The 19,806-nt window shown below is 47.7% G+C and overlaps 2 protein-coding genes across 10 annotated transcripts in view; one reads left to right on the forward strand and one right to left on the reverse strand.

The window, feature by feature from the left end:
* Positions 1-7: 7 nt before the first annotated feature.
* Positions 8-817, forward strand: MRPS16 (mitochondrial ribosomal protein S16). The gene is made up of 3 exons (XM_080380091.1): positions 8-97; positions 173-433; positions 504-817. The coding sequence occupies exons 1-3, from the start codon at positions 85-87 to the stop codon at positions 632-634; spliced, it is 405 nt and encodes a 134-aa protein (XP_080236217.1). The 5' UTR covers positions 8-84; the 3' UTR covers positions 635-817.
* A 6,480-nt stretch (positions 818-7,297) lies between these two features.
* The window catches only part of SLC45A1 (solute carrier family 45 member 1), a 53,347-nt gene continuing 40,838 nt past the window's right edge, over positions 7,298-19,806 (reverse strand). For 5 of the 9 annotated variants that reach the window (XM_080380041.1, XM_080380049.1, XM_080380044.1 and 2 more), the window contains 8 exons: positions 15,348-15,760; positions 13,651-13,743; positions 12,959-13,183; positions 11,155-11,894; positions 9,843-9,996; positions 8,563-8,739; positions 7,671-7,876; positions 7,298-7,597 (listed from right to left, as the gene is read on the reverse strand). In XM_080380041.1, the coding sequence (XP_080236167.1) occupies positions 7,316-7,597; positions 7,671-7,876; positions 8,563-8,739; positions 9,843-9,996; positions 11,155-11,894; positions 12,959-13,183; positions 13,651-13,743; positions 15,348-15,760 (2,290 nt within the window). In that variant the 3' untranslated portion in view covers positions 7,298-7,315. Of the gene's footprint in view, positions 7,598-7,670; positions 7,877-8,562; positions 8,740-9,842; positions 9,997-11,154; positions 11,895-12,958; positions 13,184-13,650; positions 13,744-15,347; positions 15,761-17,140; positions 17,292-18,205; positions 18,374-18,396; positions 18,528-18,635; positions 18,724-19,806 lie in introns of those variants that run through there. The other 4 variants (XM_080380045.1, XM_080380047.1, XM_080380046.1 and 1 more) reach the window with 4 other exon arrangements.

The raw sequence follows: 19,806 nt of genomic DNA on the forward strand, positions 1-19,806 counted from the left end.
GCGACGCAGCGACAGCGCTACAGCCGCACTTCCGGGCCCTGTGACGTCATCGCGGCGCGACGCAGAGAAGGCCTGGCCGCCGTCATGGTGCAGCTCGGTGAGTGCCCGGTGAGTGTCCGCGGGGCCCGGCCCGGCCCGGCCCGGCCCCGACCGCCTCGCGTTCTCTCCACAGGTGGCCGCCTCCTGAAGGGCTACCGCGGCGGGCACGTCGTGATCCGCTTCGCCCTCGGCGGCTGCACCAACCGGCCCTTCTTCCGCATCGTGGCGGCGCACAGCCGGCGCGCCCGCGACGGGAAGTACCTGGAGCAGCTGGGCTGCCTCGACCCGCTGCCTAACGCCTACGGCGAGAAGGTGGCGGGGCTCAACCTGGAGCGGCTGCGGCACTGGCTGGGCTGCGGCGCGCAGCTCTCCCGGCCCGCTGAGAAGCTCCTGGGTAGGCCCCGGGCGGGGGCTGGGGCGGGGGCCCGGTGCGGCTCGCCCCGGCTCACCGCGGCTCCTTGCAGGTCTGGCGGGGTTTCTGCCGCTTCATCCTATGACGGTGACCGGCGCCGAGAGGCTGCGGCGGCGGCGGCGAGCGCAGGAGGCCACCGCGCCCCCAGCAGACGGCTCGCCAGGACCCAGCGAGGCGCCCTGAGAGAGACCGCGGCCGCCGGGCGAGCAGAGCAGCCCCAGCCCCAAGCAGCGTCTGACCTCGTTCAGTGCCAGCTGCACGCTCTACGCTGCGTGCGTGCTGCTCACTCCAGACTCTGCTCTGACAAGTTTACTGTTGCTGTCGAATGTGGTGCAGCAGATATTAAAAGGGGTTTTCTTACTGTGATGTAGGTGTGGAACCATTCCAGCAGGTGTATACGGCTTTTCCCAAAGGCACGTTACTAGCTCTAGAGTGCTGCTTTTTGCACGGCTCATTTGTCAGGTGTTCTGACTCGTTGCTCCAGTTTACTGGAACAGACAGTCCAGTGGTTCACAAGAGGCCTGGCACAAATGCAAATGGATGGCAGCTGCATTTCTGTTTAATTTCCCCAGGGAAGTTCTGCACCTATTTGTTCATTTACAAGCAGAAGGGAAAGATTTCCGTTTTGGATAAAGAGGGAGTGGGGTTTGCGAGACATGAGATACAAGTCTTACTACTTCATCACATATTTGATGCCATCCCAAGAAGCAGGAAACCCACTGAAATCTTTCTCCTGTCTTAGATACACATCTTGTTTTTGGGGGTTTCATTTGGCGCAACTTCTGCACAACTCTACAAAGGTGAGGCAAAGACAAGTTTTCCATTTTGCATCTTGCTCAGGCTTACAATGTAACTGTGCCAATACAGGAAGAATAAACAAAACACAAGGGGGCTTGCTTGCTTTTAACAGAATCACAATACTGAGAATGGGTGGGTTTATTTCTGCTTATGGGTGAAAGATCAAAGTAGATGATTAAAAAAATATTCAAAGAATATTTTTTTAATCATCTGTGAAAGGTGATGGTACTGCTTTTCTAGTACCTTCCCGTTCTTCCATGCATTTGATACGTTCAGAATCACATTCTATGTCAAATGCTGACTGTACTCTGGTACAGGGCTTCTAGGAAGTTCCTTTCTAGCTTACTCTAGATTTCCTTGCTTCGAAACTAACTGCATCTGCACAGTTCTTCCCATTGTAACCTAAAGGCACCAAGCAGCTTTCCCTTTCTGGAGCTTACCGCTTCAAACACAAGAAGGTAGATCTGTAAGGTTTCTTCTGATACAGTTTTGTGGAGGCCTGGCTTTTTTTCCTATTAAAGAAAAAATACTACTTTGTTATTAAATAAAGCATCCCACAACCACACACGAGGCAGTAAAGCGGTAGTTTTACGGGGGTGGTCTGTAATGCAGTAGGGTGAGTATCAGCATCAGACACTGCTGTTGCAAGGCACAGTTACAACATCAGGTATGTGGAGGAAGGACCAAGAGGAGAGTCTGGCAGTGCTCAGGTTGTGCGTTCTATAGTGGCTTCTCTCAGCTGTTCTCTTGCTCTGCCTATTGCCCTGAGTCCCCTGCTAAGGCACCCGCTACACTGAGAAACAACATGCAGCTGATCGGAGTGGACTTAGAGAAAACGATGTGTTTCTCCTCACGTAACTCCCTCTTCACAGTCCATGCAAGTGGTGGGTCTGTTTCTTCTCATGGACCAAACGAGTAGCTGTCAGGGTTCCTGAATTGTGCCTGTGGATCAGAAGGGTAGTGCATGCAGCAACACGCAGCCTCTGGGCCACAGTACACCCAGCCTGCCACAGGAGGAGTGCATTTTTCTGTGTAGATGTAGAGTGCTGTGCACTAGTGCAGGACAGCTCAAGCTTTTAAAAGAAAAATTAAAAATTGGCATACTGAGTTTGTAACATGTAATTCTCAGACAGCTGATGCTGTCAGCAGGTGAAGGCTGCGAACAAACTACAATGAGCAATTCTAATATCTCACAAATGGCAAGAGGTGCAGTGCTGGAAAAGGTATGGCTGAGGCCTCCCAGAGTTTGCTACAGAGAACCAGTAGCAGTTAGCTATGAACACTGAATGCCATTTATGCTTTGGGCTGAACCTGTCTTTTCAAGAGGTTAGTTGATGCATTTTCTTGGAGCCATGATGACCTGTTGCTTAAGGGGCTGTACATAGCAGCATAACATACAGGGATCTAGGTTCAAGGGTGTACATGTTGCTGTAGACACTGCATTAAATACTCCAGAGCTAGGGAAAAAGGAGCAAGAATTTTTCTTTCTTGGTAGGAAGAAGCTACCACACTGACTCAGCTCATGTCACCTTCCCCTCCTCCACCAAAAGCTGTGTGGGCTAAAAAAAAGTAACTGTGTAAAAGGAGTGAGCGTAAGCCAGAAGCAGACTGGAGTATCATCAGGCTGACACACAGCAAAAGCTAGGGTTGAAGAAAGCTGCAGATGAAGCTCAAATCTCTAGCATAGTATTTCTTCAGAGCATTTGACAGCAATACTATTAAACTGCTCATTGTTTAAGTAGCTCTTGTAAGCTTGGTTAGCAGTGTACTCACACAAACCAAAATCTTCATTTCTGCTCTGACGCTGTGATTTCCTCTGTTGGCTGTTCCATTGGCTATTGCAACAAAATTTGTTATCCTTTGTTCAAGAAAGCTATTCCTGGATCCTAGAAAAAGCAAAGACAAAACAAACAAAAAAAGCTTACATACAGCTTATATGCAGGGCAAATACCACATCATCCCCACTGCAGACTGCTCCTCCATCTGCAGACCAGTTCTCCGCACATCCTTCACATTTGAATTCATCTAATTAACATTACTCATAACCCTGCTTTCTTCCCACTCCTGGAGTGCTTCCGTGTTCCAGACGCTGGGCAGGCTGACGAAGCAGTCTCCCTTTGGTTACCGTTAGCCATTAGCGCTGTTTGGGTGTTGGACTGTGCTGTTGCCTTTCAGATTTGAAGTAAAACCCCTTGGCTAGCACTGTGGGTGGAGGTGTTAGGCAGCGAGCTGCATACACCGAAAAGTCCATGCATTTACCATTTCTGCACAGGATATATGAGAGAGAGCGTGTTGGCAAGGCTTTTGATGTGAACTCCTTGTACAGTGTCGAACACTGTCTTCCCAGAACCTTCAAACCTGTTAGGAGACAGCATGGATGATGATACCAAGAAAGCTAAGGATTCTAGTAAAAGGCTTCCAGTCTGTCCCAGCACTGCTGCCCTACAGCTTCTGCTGTTGTCTTGGGTGTTGCAGCCTGAGATCTGCCACCCTAAACGCTGCCCCACGTTCACTAGGACCTTCCCTTCCACTGACCCTGCTACAGAAGCAGCAGCCTGGGGCAGAGGAACAGCAACGGAAAGTTGCTGCAGCCATTTCCTCAGTGAACACCAACAAAAACCTTCCCAACAGAAAAGCTCAGCTAAATGACTCATTATGTCTTAACAACCAGAGGTATGAAAAATGTCAATTTAGATAAATTAAACAGAAGCTGGGGATTTCCCTTGGCATTTCAGCACCAGCAGAATTCTCAAGATATTTATTGTACTTGATGCAATCCATTGGGTGTTGTTACAGTAATGGTATCTAAAAGGCTGGCTTCCAGTCTGAGGGAGGGAGAACATACATTAAGAAAACCACCTTTTACCTGAAGACAAATTATTTTTTTAATAAAGTAAGGTGCATCTCCTATAGAATACAAGATGACTAACTGCTTGTTAGTAGAAAATAAATTGTCTAGATAACTATTTTCAAATAGTTTGCTTTTTTTATATATACAGTCATGCAATTTTATTTTCTTTGATTCTTGAAAATACTTATTTTCTTCATTCAAAGATACAGCAGAAGTTCCAAAATCGTTAGGTTGTCTTTCTTGAGAGACACGGCAGAGGCTGAGTGAACGCAGACACATGCTGAAATGGTTACAGCTAGCTTAATTGCAAACTTGAGACCATTGACTGGCGCTTTCTCCATCCTTCTCCCCATTTTCCCTACTTTTGTACATGTGTTATAAATACATTTATGAACATCCACAAGTAATTGCCATCCAGCAAATTTAATGATAAGGACTCAATCAAAATTAACCTTTAGGTACTGCTAAAGAGATTAAACTACAGCACAGTGTAAAATCACTTTACTGTCTAAACTCATGCATCTTACTTCTAAACAGCAGCGTGCAGATTTAGACAGAATATTTGAAGCATTTGGATTCCAAAAGGTAAATGTCACTTTGCAGCTCACAGTTCAACAGTGACCACATACAGTAACGTCTGTAAAACACAAAACGTATGACAAAGGAAAAGAATAAGCAAGTAAGCAATGCCTCTTTTTAAAGTTATGTCTATGGATTTGGTGCAACTTCCAGCTCTGCATGATGGTGACAGGATCTGGGTTTTTTTCCAGACACCCCCAGTATTGCTCAAAGCCCCAAATTAACATACGTTGATGCTGACTTAAAACTCCTATGTATGTATAAATACTACATAAATACATACGCAAAATAATGTACTTATCCAATAAAATAGAAAAAGTAATGTATATTCTATTGGGCAATGCATATGAGCGTAGCAATAGTTTTGTAACTATATAAACTTATTTTGTAATATTATTTACAGATGGAAGCAGAGACAAACGTTACCATCAAATACATTGATTTCATCAATTCTGTGAATCTTTTGAAAATCCTCGCTTGCAACAAAATCACCTGCAACTCTAGCGACCTAGAAAAGGGAAGTGCTCATGATCCATTTAGTGCAATAATGCTGGGTACAAAACTTAAGAGGAGAAAACAATTAAAGAACCAGTACTGCATTAGCTAGCAGGAGACACACAAAAAAAACCCCAAACTCAAACACATTTTGGAGTTCAAAAGTTTGGTAAGATAAGGAAAAGAAATTAAGGTTACACAGCAGACCAACAAGAAAACAAAATTTCTCCAAAGTCATGTCTTTAGATTGTCAGAAATCAAAAGTAACAAATGTACAGTTTCTCATGCTACTTTGTTCCAGCTTCATCCTGAACATTCCTGGAGACAGCTGTCGCATAATCAAGGAAGTGGCGCATCACAGATATTCCTGCAGATATGATACTACATAGGCCCAAACAAAGAAAAGAAAGATTAACAGACTCATCAGTCTGACAGTCCTTTACCTCCAAGTGCTTCACTTCATAACTTCAGTAGTGTTCCTCCATTTAAGTAGCATGAAACTTGCTTCTCAAATTAAAAAAAAAGTAATACGCGGGGGCAGATGATAAAAACAAGAGGTTCTTACAAGTTGTGCATTATGCTTTCAGCACTGGAGTGTAGCAAGCCACAACAGCTACAGATCACACGAGTTATTTCATCTTGGCATCATGGATCAAGCATCATAATAAACTTAAGTGAACAGTCAAGTACAACTCATCTAAAAGGAGTGACCCTCCAGAGAAAACCTTTCTTCTGGACCTGAAGATCAGGTGAGCAAAAACCAACCTCTGCAGGGGTGCCATGCACAGCACATGTAAACACCAAAATGCCCATCAGCCTTGGTAAACGTTGGTTTTGGTAAAATTTGGTACCCAAATACGGAGGCAGGCTGACAGGGCTTCTAGAAACAGTTTTATTTCTGTTCTCATCTTTGCTCTCCAAAGTCTCCTGGGCTTAACTGGAACTTGTACAAAATTCTCACACACTTACCAACTTCCAAAATCAGAATAATTAAGAAATCTCTGAGAAAATGAAACCCAAAGCCCTTTTACTAGTTTCAATGAGATATGGAAGATGCAGCACTAGCTGACATGTACTTAATCACTGATGCCCATGCAGATTTTAAAATGTCACAATGTACAGCTGTATGAAAAATGACTGATGATGTGCTACAGGCTTTCACACAAATGATTTTTCTTCAGATCCCAACGTAACTTTGAGAGTAAGTTTCTACTCAAGGGGAGCTGACTTTGTGTCAGACCCTTCTCCCCAAAGCTGGGTTATGGACAACTGCCCATCCTCCTGCAAAGTCATCACAAGCCCTTGTAGCCTTCAGTAAAAGTCCAATGTGGAAAGAAATACACACATATTGGCATCCATCACCACGGACCACAGCCAGAACCTACAGAGCAGGGTTTGGGAGCCAGGCTGCTGTGTTTTCACCCCACAGCAGCCTCCTGGAGCAGTTCTGCTGGTGGCAGTTCTACGCGCCCAGAAGCACGGCTGCAGTGCTAGGTGGAGTGCTTACACCACCAGAGCAAGACCAGTCGTTCTCAGCCTTTCCAAAGTTTTGTAAAGCAACCTCCAGAGTCAGGCCTACCACGGGCAGAGGCCGGGACCCGCAGGTTGGCCCCACCACTCCCCAAGGCCTCACAGGAGTCACCGCTGCCCTGGTGACTGGGGGCTGGGCCTGGCCATGAGATGGCACCTTCTGCCCACGAAGCTGGCAGAGCACCACGGCCCCAGGTGCCCACAGCATCGTGCGCAGCCCTGCAGCTCGCTGTTGCCTGAGAGATCATGGTCACCCAGGCACCGGCCTGCCAGGTCCCCTGCCTTAGGCCAGACATCAGCCGTCCCCCTGGGACACCCTGGGGAAGCTGGAGGGAATGGCCCCACGCTGACACCACCACCTCCTGTTGCCGTGGCCCCAGGGGCACAGACGTGCCTTTGCCACCTCTGGGGAGGGATGAGTGGTGCCAGGCGCCGCTGACTTGCCCCTCACCCTCCCACAGGCAGGGGAAAGGTCGGCGAAGCCAGCGCAGAGCTTCTCGGTTTGCCATGCCCACTGCTGCCATCCCGGGGGCGCATGAGCCCACCATGCTGTGACGGGGAGGCCGAGGGCGACGCAATGAGGCAGCAGAGGCTGTGGCGGCTTCTCCCATTTATTCATTCCGCGCACGGGACAAGAGCGGGCGCTGCTCCTCAGTGTGTGGCAGCTCCTCGGTGGGCGGCAGCTCGTAGGTGATGCAGAGGGAGGAGAAGAGACAGCCCAGGAAGGAGACCAGGCTAGCGAAGTACATGGCGCCGCTGGCACTGCCCACAGCCGCCGTCAGCGGCCCCATGGCCAGGGCCACGAGGATCTGCGCCAGGAAGTACTGGCAGCTCAGCAGGGAGATGTCAACGCCCATCCCGCGCCGCGTGCCCTCCGCCTGCGAGCCTACGAACTGCGGGGGGGACACAGCACAGCGTCAGGGGGTGGCATGGGAGCCCCTCTCCCCTCCCTGGCCCGGGGCTCACCTCATGGCTCTGGTAGTAGTCGCAAAGCAGGGAGTAGGGCAGCGTGCAGAGCGTGGCAAAGAGGATGCCGTAGGTAGCACACAGTGACAGCACCACATAGATGTTTCTGGAGAGCGTGGCCAGCCCTGTGCCCAGCCCGAAGGCCAAATACGCCACAAAGTACAGCGTCCGCGTGCTGAACCGCTCCTCCAGCTTCTCCAGTGCAGCTGCAAGACAATGGCACAGCATTCGGGGTGAACTGTGGCCCTTCCTGCCGCTAGCCAGTCAGTGGACCCCAGGGGTGCGCCTTTGGGACCCACAGCCCAGCCGTTAGGCAGCCACATTTCGGCAGCAACCCTCATGCCTTTGATTAACTGGTGGCTCACACGTGAGCGCCAAGGACCCCTTCCAAATCCCACTGCCATGATGCAACCTTGCTGCCCTACCTACATGGAGGGCACGGCAGAGTTGAAGCATGGCTATGCCCCTGTCCTGGAAGGGTAAATGGGAACTGTTGGGGCCAGGGGGACAGACACACGACACACACAACAAGGTGCTGAGGTGGTGCATGACACCGGGGTGCTCTGTCAGGGGTACATGGGCAGAGTGCTGTTGGACCAGAACTGTGCCTATGGTGGCTGAGTGTATTTCTGGATTCAATGGACATTGAAAATGCCACTTGTGAAAGGAACTGTATATTAACAGAGATGTGTTTTCACTGGACTGCTGTCCTCGCCTGCTGTCAGCACAGGCCAAGCTAACTAGCAGAAATAACACAGTGAAAAAGAACACTCTGCTTCGGCACTTGTGCCATGCGGTAGCTATGTGCAATATAAAAGCCGGACTAGTTGTTGCAGAAACACTGCTTAAGAAGCAGGTGCACAGCAGTGGCTAAGGTGGCTGTACCAAGTACCTGAATAGAAAGCAGCACTGAACGCATAGATGCACATTCCCCAGCAGCCCATGGTGACCCCAGCGTTGTACTTCTGATACTCATCTGAGTTGTGAGGCGCTTTCGGATTCCCTTGAAACACTACTTCTCCCATGAAGTCGGTGTAGAAGAGTAACATCCCCTCAAACGAAAGCCATCCTGAAAGCCAGAAGTTAACCTATTAGGATGCGGGGTATCCATTTCCCCTTGTAAGCCTACATGGATGCTGTTAGCTCTGTAACAAACCATAACTGACGACAGGTTGTGCAAGTTATTACATAATGTTCCGCCACATTTATCTGAGATTGCTGTTCCCTGTGCATTATGCTACAATGTTTGTCAAAGACATTCAGGATTTTAAAGACCAAGATTTATCCTTTGAATTCCAAAGTGGTATCCTAGAGGCTAACTGGGACCCACAGAATACTGGTTTAGCAAGACAGAAAGATAGATTACAGCAGTCTGAGCTGCTTTCAGGTTTTGACAGGACACAACGCTCAGCTTCACAGAGCAGCTCATCACAGAGTTGTTTCAGGTTGCTGTTTTCCTCCCACACAGAACTGGAAGCAGTGCTTCCTGTGTCGCGGCTTGCAGCCTCTAGAGCACCTCTGACACAGTTAAAAACTCCTATCACAAACCGGTGTCAGGGCGACCAATGCAGGCAATCTCTTAATGCCTTTCAGAGCCAATGAGTATTAACTACCTGTTATCTTCTGTCCAATTTTGTGTAAACTGGATTGCTTGCAAGGGTAAAGGTAACAGTGCACTGGTTCTGGGCTCTCCTGCAGCGTCATGTTCTGCACTTGCTCACGGCCTGTTCTGGGACCCCTACATATGCGCTGTCCCAAGGGAGGAAAGTGAATGCCAGTCTCAGGTGTAAGGAAGGAAATAAAACTAATTCCTTTCTGCTCAGTAATGCCAGCTTCAGAGCGTTAAAAAAAAAAAAAAGTCAACAGTTTCAAGTTCTCAGTTCAGTGGCGTTGTCTCATCCTGGCATAAACTTTCCATTTAACAGATGTGCTGATTTAGGCTCTTATTCCCTTTCTAGGACTGTAGGCTTTACTGTTTTGTTCATTTGGGTTTTTTCCTTTCTCAGTGTTCTAAGAAACTAAATACCAGAAAGTACCTTACTGGTGAGTGTATATGGAACAAACCATGCCCTCTCTAGTTAGCAGCCATTGCAGCAACAGATAAAAAATTTTAAAACATTCACCCAAGACAGGCTACTTCATGGTGAAAGCAAGACAGGACTTTGCGAATACCTAGGAAGTGGTTGATGCAGAGGTTACGAAGAGCCTTGGGCATCTGGCAGATGGTCGAACAAAGAAGTTTCACAGAGAGTGGTTGCTCCAAGGTCTCGCTTGATCCATTCAGCTCGCTCTCATACTTAACACCGTTCAGCAAGATGTTAGCAACCTGCACCGTAAAAACTCCCAGGTCAACACACACAGTCAGAAAAACCCAAACCTATGCAGTATTACACACCTATCTGATCACCTGGAAGTTAAACTCTGCTGCTGCAGTATGTTGACTTGAAGACTAAGAACAGTGTATTTGGCTAAGTAGTAAGCTCAGCCTTGGAACAAGTGTTAAATGGCAGCACTGTGCCACAGCTTTCAGCATACTTGAAACAGTACTCTTCACTTCTCTAGGGTATTTGGCAACCATATCCAGTAGCATAGGGAAGGCATAAATTCCATTGTATTTAATAAAAGCTGTACCCACATCCAGGTGAATTTGGTTCCTGAAGTTCTAGAGACATCACGGAAGAAGAGGCTGGTTTTAACTGAAACACATTCTCATTGCTTGCTAACGTTGATGCTCGATCTCTGTGTGCACAGAATATAAAACCCTGGCCCTAAGAAAGCCTGCTCTCACAAACTGGGTCAAAGTACAGCAACAGTAACAAACTAAACAAAACAAACAACCCCCACCCCCCAAAATAAAAACAAAAACCAAACCACCAACCAAACAAAACAAAAAACAACAGAGGACAGTTTACCTCATCCCGGATCATAAAAAAATGGGCCAGCATACAGAGGTCTCAGACATTCCAAGTTATCACCAACAGTGGGAGGTGAGGCCAGAGTCTTATCCCTGGGTAAGGGAAACCTCACCTCCCTGATGGAACCAGATGTAATGACTGCCATAAGGAGAAGCTCATGGGAGAGTCCTATCCCTGGCCCTATCTTGCGGATATTTCTGTGGAAAGGGAAGATACAGGCTCAATAAAAATGTGTCTTTTTCTGCTCTCATGTGGTAGCTCCCTGGGTGGTGAAGCAGGGCTAAAAATACCAACCTAACTTTCACACATGGCCTGGTGAGAGCGGATCACTCCCATTTCTGCCATGTGAACAATGGCAGTTGACAGACTGCCAGTCATAATTCACATCCTACCCACTACTTTACCGATAAAGTCATATCAGGTATGCTGTTCCCATACTGACTTTCATAAGCAAACTGTCACGAGCAGTCTTTAATGATGAATTTGTATGTCACACATTTAAAACTATATGAAGAGATCAAATGAATGCTCAGGTTTACAGGGTCATATCATTGATTTTCTGCCCTTACCTGTTGGCTGAAGGTTACATTTCTTCTTCTATTATTTTCTGGACAGTGTCCTGTTACGATATCTGGAATGGCCAAGGTCTGAGGTCTTTTCAGGATCCCCGATGACCGTGGCTTTATCGCATCCAGTGAGCCCACCCTTAGCGGCTCGCCGTCAGGCCCCGGTATTATGCTGCTCTCCCCTTGCTCCAGAACTCCGTTTTCTCCTTGGTAACAGCCATCAGGTACCCGAGGAAAGCTGACACTGACAGGCTGCCTGGGCAAGCTAGCTGGAAGTGCTAAATAACTACTATGCCCGCCTGTAAAACAGTCTATAAGCACACTGTCAATATTTGAAGTCCCAAATGATGATGCAAACTCATTAATTCCCGTCAAGGAATTGTCTCTGCTGATAAAACTGCCATATTTGGGTGTGAGTGGGCTGAGGGGGGAAACGGGACTTGTAAAACTTTCATATAAGTGAGCTGAGTTATGAGAAGCAAAGTTTTCATTTACACCCTCCTCAAAGAAGAAAGGTGGAGAAGGAGGGAGAGGAAGACTTGGACTCTTCATCACCTTTTTCTTCCTGCTAAAGGACCTTAAGGGTCTTTCTGGAATGCTGATTAGAGTCAGCACAGTAGTAATAGTCAGTATAACTGAGGTGAAGACATAGATGACTCGAAGTTGCCCTCCCACAGCTTTTCCAAAACTGGTTTTATCCCAGTGTATTCCTCCAACAACATAACCAAAGCCACCTCCAAGACCTGGTGGAAAAACAGAGCCGAGATTATCTTCCCTAGCCAATACAGAAGTCAGTAACAGCGCACACCATTTGTCTAACGATTATTCATAAGTAGAATCTGACATGTTACTTCTGTTTTACTACTCAACCCCTTTTCAATCCAAATGCAGTAATAAACAGTTATCCGCGCCACAAGGACAGTCTGGAGGTACAAACATGGGACAGAAAGAGGGAGAAGGTCAGTGCTGTAAAAGTGATGATACAAATAATCAAAAATGGTAGTTCTTTCTTTGCTAAGAACAAACCACTTTACCTTCAGCTATTTCAGTCCGTAAAACAGAAGTGTCCACCAGCCTCGTGGCAAGGCTCTGCAATCAGTCAGCTAAGACTGTTTTCCTGAAAGTAAGTGAAAATCCATTTTCCTCACTCAGTTAGACGAACGCAGATCTAACTGCGTCCAAGACAGACTGAATCACTTCAGAAGCGTAGCAAGCTCATTACTCGGCAACATGTTGGCAGTATATAAAACTGCCACTGCATTACTACCAATGAACACGGAAGTTCTGAGGGCACCGGATACTGTCTCACTCCATTCACATGGTGAAAGCCTTATGACACTATTCTTTCTTTCTTTCTTTCTTACAAGTACATTCAAGAGTGTGAAACAATCTCATGATGAAGCAAACTAGACTATGGCAGCACAGTGACTGAAGACGACAACAATGAGGGATCATAGTGCCCAGTATGCGCTCTCCCCTGCAACAGAGCGACTGAAAAAGGCATTTCCCAGACTTGCAGAAAGCCGAACCTCCTCCCTGGAGGCATTACTTTGTTTCTGTAGGTATTATAAATAACATGAGGGACCTTCAGGTGATTAACCCAGGAATGTCTTGTTTGAGTTTTGGTAGTTACAAAAGCCTTCTGCAATAAGCAGAGTTTGTTTTCAAAGTTAATTAGCACTACATCTCCAGGTATTGGGTTATTATGCTCATACAAGAAAAGACCAGTGATTTACACTCTGCTTTCTCACAGTAGGTCTTGTTTACTTAAGGTTCACATCACCCAGGAAGCATCAAGCAAGCATACCTGCTAATAAAGCATGGATGTTGAGGCCCCTGTCTTGATCCACTGGGCTGCACACATCCATCATGTAGGCATGACTGGGATTGTCTGCCGAATCTGCGCTGAAGTCCATGAGCACAACACCACAGACCGTAAGGATGATCCCCCATTTGTGGTTATTTGCAGTGTCAGACAGGGCACTCCCTATATCTTTGCCATTCAGCATAAGCGAGAGCCCAAGCAACGCTCCTGGGAACAAAACCAAATCAAAATCAACCAACTGCTTGTAAGCACAAAAACCTCCATGCTCTAAAAGCATTATACTACCTGCACAGCCTTGCAGCCAGCACTACTGTCCTTGTTGAGATCACCACAGTCTGGGGAATGAGCATGGCTTATAGGATATACATAATCCTTTTCCACTGTTCAAGCTTAACAAATGTCTGGACCTGCTTTTGGCCAAAGACAATCATTCTTCACCCTCAAAACATCATCTCTTCAGACTCTGACAAAAGAAGCTTTTATGTGTGGATCTCCAGCTGCCAAGGCATCACCTCACCATCACTCACCACCTTCTTCAGACCCACAAAACCCAACACTTCGGGGGCATTTTGTTCAGGGGCATCCTCCCTAGTGCCAGAGGGGATGTTGCAGAAGAGAGATGAACCATGTTTGTACTTTACAAGTGTTATGCCTGTTGTTTCTAAAAGACGCACCTACTGCTAAGACCAGAATGAAAGGTCTTCTCCTCCCAAATCTTGATGTGCATCTGTCACTCCAGGCCCCCAGCAAAGGCTGTAGCAAGAACCCTAGAAAAAACAAATCCTCAGTAAGCAGCATTTTTCTACAAGCCTGTTTCACAGGGGAGTTAAAACAGGTAGCTTAAAAGGCAGTAAACCATGGCACAATACTGTCCCCAGTTGGTACTAGTCACCCAGGTGCACACAGGCACACACAATGTACTGCCCAGCATTTCCCACATCGGGGACTGAATAACGTAATGTGCCGCTGCTCGTTGTCATGGCTGTTGACTCTGCATCATCAATACAGCAGAGACTGACATCAGGTGAAGAGTACAACAGTTATATGTTCTAAAGTACTGTTACTTACAAGCTATTTCATTTACCTCATCTTAGATGGGAGGTCTCCTGCAGAATTAGCTTGGAAGACAGCATGAAGCAAACATACAAGTTAGAAAGGTGCATGTGTTACTCTGGGACAGCCTGTGAGTAGGGGTCTGTCTACTCTTGTCCTGGTTTCAGCTGGGATAAAGTTAATTTTCTTCTTAATAGTTAGTACAGTGCTGTGTTTTGGCTATGATGTGAAAACAATGTTGATAGGACACTGATGTTTTTAGTTGTTGCTGGATGATATTTACAGTAAACAAGGAATTTTTGGTTCCTTGGACCCTGCCAGTGGAAGGGTTGGAGGGGCACAGGAAATTGGGAGGGGACACGGCCAGGACAGGTGACCCAAGCTAGCCCAAGAGGTATTCCATGCCATATACCATCATGCTGAGTATATAAACAGGGGGAAGAAGGAAGGGGGTGACATTTGGCATTATGGCGTTTGTCTTCACGAGTAACCATTATGTGTGATGGAGCCCTGCTGCCCTGGGGATGGCCTGCCAATCAAAAGTAGCGAATAAATTCCCTGCTTTGCTTTGCTTGCATGCATGGCTTTTGCTTTACCTATTAAATTGTTCTTATCTCAACCCTTGAGCTTTACATTCCTTTCCGATTCTCCTCCCCATCCCTCTGGGTGAGGGGGAGTGAACAAGCAGCTGTGTGGTGCTTGGTTGCCAGCCAGGGTTAAACCACGCTTCTTCTGAAGCACATTCAACAAGTACAAGAACAGGCAGAACAAAGTTTCCAAGTGGTAATAGCCCATGCTATGGTTCTTCCCATAGTAATGGATATGCTCCCAGCCCAGCCTCTGTGTTAAGGCAGGTAATTCAATGCCTGTAATGGCAGCATCAATGGTCCTTCTTCACTGGAACACCTTGTTTGTTTCAGAAAGTTAAACAGGGGAAGCCAACCCTACTCTGCTTTTTTCACACAACCTCGGGAACTGTCTCTGTATGCTTTTTCTCACAGGGACCTAAATGGAGACACTGATACTCTTTTGCTAGTGTTTAAATATAGGAACATAGTAACCAAAGCTTACCCTCCTGCAAGATATAAGAGGTCGAGAAGCCATTGAAACGAGGCCTTTTGATCACACGGGCCCATGTCAGTTAAGACACAGCAAGAATTACTCTCCATTCAGTTGTCTAAAATTATGGCTAGTGCTTCTTAACCTCAACAGCACACAGAATGTACTCGTTAACAGCTGAGGTAGAGAAAACAAAACCATATGACCCCCATGTAGTGCAAAAAAACAAAAGGGAAGAAATAGCATAAAGAAAAGTTACCTAATATAGGGCTGATGAACCACACCATTCCATACAGTTGGTCTGGAAGCCCCATCTGAAGCAGAACAGGGGTAACATAGGCTGTTTCCATGGCATAGCTGAACTCCAGCCCAAAGAGAATGCACCCATTAAAGAGGAGTTCTAGGAAAGACCTCTGAGGTTGGAGATCCCCAAAGTCAATCAAATCAATAGGACATGGAGTGTTCGGTGGCGGTGGCGGTGAAGGGCGAATGTGTTTTCTCCTTTTTGGATGTCTCTTGAAGTTATTGGCCCGATGACTTATGTGCCCTGTGACCGATCCAGAATAGCCTGGAACTTGTGACCTCCAGATTTCCTGAGAAGCCCCGCTTGGCAAGAGCGCAGCATCACTGACGGGGGGTGTTGCAGATTGTGGAATCATCACGGGTAGATGTCTGTAAGAAAAACAGTTCAGAATAAAATGGTTGAGTAAGAAAAACTTTGCTTAATTTCATTTACTGAAGTTCAAGCCTTTTCTCAACACTCCACATACTGAGCGCAGCCTCATATTAGTCACAACCTTTTCTCTCAATCTCTTGACATAAGGCATATATGTTTTATAGGTATGTCTCCACCTTTGCACAATTGAGACAGCAGAGATCCTATCTTGGTTACCTAGGCATTGCCTACCATCACTGGGGATATTATGACTGAAATATTTAAAACAATTAGCAGTTAGACATGTCATACTTCCCAGGAGTTCACGTAACAGCAATACGTTTACATTTATCTGCAGTTCACTTAGACTGAGGTCATCTTAACTTAGTTCAAGTTTATAATCAAGGAAAGCTGTGGCTTGGCTGCAGATCCAGACCCCTAATGCAACGCAAAATCACCTTTCGGTATTGATCCTACCATTCCTGCTGCCTGTGCTGAAGCCAAGGCTCAATGCAAAACTTTTTTCATAATGACTGAGTTTGGTTTTCTTCCTATTTACATTCCTGAATTCAGCAGACACTACTGCAAGGACAGGGCCTGATCCTCTGCTTCTTTCTGGTTCTATGTCTGTTAAGACTTTACCAAAGCACTCAACAAATGTATTTTTGAAGTTCAGACTACACAAGCTGAACACCTGGATGAGGTCAGCTGACAACAAATATGCTTGGAACCAGAAGCTGGTATCATTTTTCAGTGCAGGAATCAAAGTTTCAAACTAATACCCGAGAAGAAGATACATGCCCCGCCACAAGCCACCCTCAGCACTGCTACTCCTCTCTCAGAGATGGATGGCATTCAAGTGCTGAACAGCCTCCTTGAGTCTCATCAGAATCACTCCTGTAGCCAAAGCTTGCATACTGTGGCAAGTGAAACAGCCAAATGGGTTCCCAAATAGCATCTCAGGATAGATGCCAATAGATCTGCTGAATTAACAAAGCACATGTGATTTCTTGCCTCTTGTTGCCAGAAATGGAAACAGCTTGTAAGTGAAGTCTGACCCTTTCTTTATGCTTTCTTGCCCATGGGACCAAAGGCTGCTGCTGCATGAGAATGGCTCCATACCACCCCACACCTCTTCAGGAAAACCCTCACAGCTGCACACTAGTAAGCAAAACAAATATCTTACTTTTTTGTTTACAGTTCCCCTAGGGAAAAGAATCCCAGCTGTTCTGCTACTTTGGCTGCACAGAACTCCCACAAATCTGCTTTTTGCTACTTCCTCTGGCACATTTCACATGCCAGTCTTTCTTCCTGTAGCCCTTAGCCTACACAGCGCCATTCTTCACTGCATATCCCCAACTATTATTGAAAGCAGAACTCTGTAAACCCACATTTACCATCACGCTGATGCAATGGCTGTTAAGCATGGCAGGATGATGGTCTACACAGAACGATCCCCAGCTCCATGCAAGCCTCCAAAGAGAGTCATTGCGCAATGCAAAATTAAATACCAAGCACATCACAGAAGACTGCAGTTGGGGTAACCTGACTGTATTTGGTGCCTGAGGGGGAGGAGGAAGGGTGGGAGAGATAAGACATCTACTAAAGTGTAACGTTGTACCACAGATTTCCTCAAGACTGCTCCTCTTCAGACCAAGATGCATACCACATGAGAGAGAAGAACAAGCAATTCATAATTGTAACTCCATGCCTTGACAACCCCCATCTCACAAGGCACTGACTGCAAGCTGCATTTTGGTGGGTAAGCTCATTAGATACAAAGGCCCCTCAAGAGACCAACAAAAGGAGAAGCATACGGAGACTCTGTGAAGATGCCCACGTTGCTGTTCCCCTTCATGCTGTTTTCACAAATTACTGAAAACTTCTTATGATTCATGTATTCCACAGACAGAGTCCGTACTTTGTAGCAGTACCTTTATTAACCTTTGGGTCAAAGTAATTTCCTCACGATGAGAATTTGTTAAAAATTAGGAAAAAGATACCAGAAAAACAGACATAACGAAAACCCAATGAGTTTCATGACAGCTGCTTTAATGACCCTTTCACAGAAACATCACAATGCAGTTGTGCTAGCACTCCACCACTGATACACCTTGCCATTTGCACCCAGGGTGTTGACCTCCCTACACTTGATCTATCAGTTCCATTTCATACCAGATCCTCCTTTATCTTCCTGCTCCATACTGTGCGTTGCAAAGAGGTTGTATCACAACTCATAAGTGGCAACGTTGTAGTGACAGAAGGAAAGAACCCCTCCACGTGACTCGAAAATACACATGGTGGTGATCTGCAATTACTTGAAACGAAAGGCTGTCATTGACAGCGTGCCACTGGTCCCACAGAAAGTCAGCATAGAACTGTGAGCTCAGCCCCTCTTCCTCATCTCCTTTTCCCCAGCGGACACCTTCACAGGGCTTAAGCCTGTCCTCAGGTGAATCTACCTGGTGATCACAACAGCTGCAAAGCAAGAAAACTCTCCTTCAACAGTGTCATGGCTGTCAGCTTTCACTGTCAACAGCTATTTGCCATTTCTGGCACTCGACGTTGGCCACACCAGCAACGGCGCATCTCAACCCGCAGGGCCTCGCGAGGCCGGCCCTGCCACCCGCCACCCGCCCGGCCCGACCCGCACCTCCACGCCGAGAATGAGTTCCTCCTGCTTCCGCAGGGTCTGCTCCCGGTTCTCCTGCAGTGGGTCCCGCGGGCTCCAAACGCCCCACGGCCACCAGCGCTGCGGGGACCGGCCCTGGCGCCGGCGCTGGCTCGGCGCGAAGGCCGCCGCCCCGCAAACGCTCCTGTCAATGGCGAACGCGCCGCTCCCCCGCCCCGCGACCCCCAGGCCCGGCCCCGCCGCCCGCCCCGCGGCCTCACCTCCGGCGGCGCCCGGCCCGGCCCCGCACTGCGCCGCCGCGCCGTGACGCCGGCCCGGCCCCGCTGACGTCGCTCCGCAGCCGGCCCCCCCCCCGCAGCCGGCGGAAGCGGCCGCCCCCCGCACCGCCCCGGAGGGCGGTTACGGCCGCGGCCGCCCCCCGCACCGCCTCTGCCCCGCAGCCCCGTGTCTTGGGTCCCCAGCAGCCGCCGAGGCCAAGCCCTGTCCCCTAGGCCCTCCGGCGGCCCCCCGGGCCCCCTCCCCTCAGGCCTCCCGCGGCCCCCCCCGGCCCCATCCCCCAGGCCCTCCCGCGGCCCCCCGGGCCCCGGCCCCTCAGGCCTCCCGCGGCCCCGCCCTGCCCCGCGCTGGCCCTGGCACGGCGGGGCAGCTGACCGTGACAGTAACGCTGCCACCTGGAGCAGTGAGATTTTTTGATAGGCCCGCAGAGTAGATGCCGTAGATGATGCTACACTCCGGTAATGAACAGTAGCGCTCAGTCTTCCCCTGCTTTGGGTAAGGCAGTGTGGCAGCTTTGTTTTACAATGCCACGTTTTTTTGCTCGTGTTCAAAATTTCCTCATGGTTTGCAAAGAAAGATGTCACTATGTAGTGCTGTCAGCTGGGTGTATTTAAAAAAAAAACAACACTTCAAACTCGGGGCATTAAGGATGCTTGCCTTTATCTCCAGAGGTTACCATAACACTGCATGGATCCTTATCATACATTAGTATTTAGCTCTTATAGAATTTATTGTAGCAGGACAATGGCTTCCCTGCACATACATCACTAGTCACAGTAGGAATAAATGGCGCCATTTGCAGAAAACTAGCTCTCCTTTATGTGGTAGGTGGTGCAACCGCAAAGGCTGAAAAAGATGCCAGAGCACTGTTGGAGGCAGGTGAGGTTCAGCTGGTGCACAAGTACATAGAAAACCCAGCAAGAAATTGTGAGAAACGGAGTAAAGTTGCAGCACACACAAGGACAGGCACAAGAGACCACTGAATGTTCCCATCGCCATGGATTCCCTGTCACATGATCTGCACTGTTCAATTTTTTTATGTTAATTTGGCTGTTATATTGGCCAAGTATAATTTATCAGTGTTTCTGTGACCCAACGGCAGTGTAAAGGACTGTTTACAACACTACAGGTTATTCACTCACAGCACTGACATTC

This window comes from Falco punctatus (genome assembly GCF_963210335.1).
Source record: "Falco punctatus genome assembly, chromosome: 3".
Lineage (NCBI taxonomy): Eukaryota > Metazoa > Chordata > Aves > Falconiformes > Falconidae > Falco > Falco punctatus.

Excerpts from the sequence above, each read along its gene's own strand:
- MRPS16 (XM_080380091.1), top strand. Across the intron at positions 434-503 it reads GCCCGCTGAGAAGCTCCTGG|GTCTGGCGGGGTTTCTGCCG; the intron begins GTAGGCCCCGGG and ends GGCTCCTTGCAG.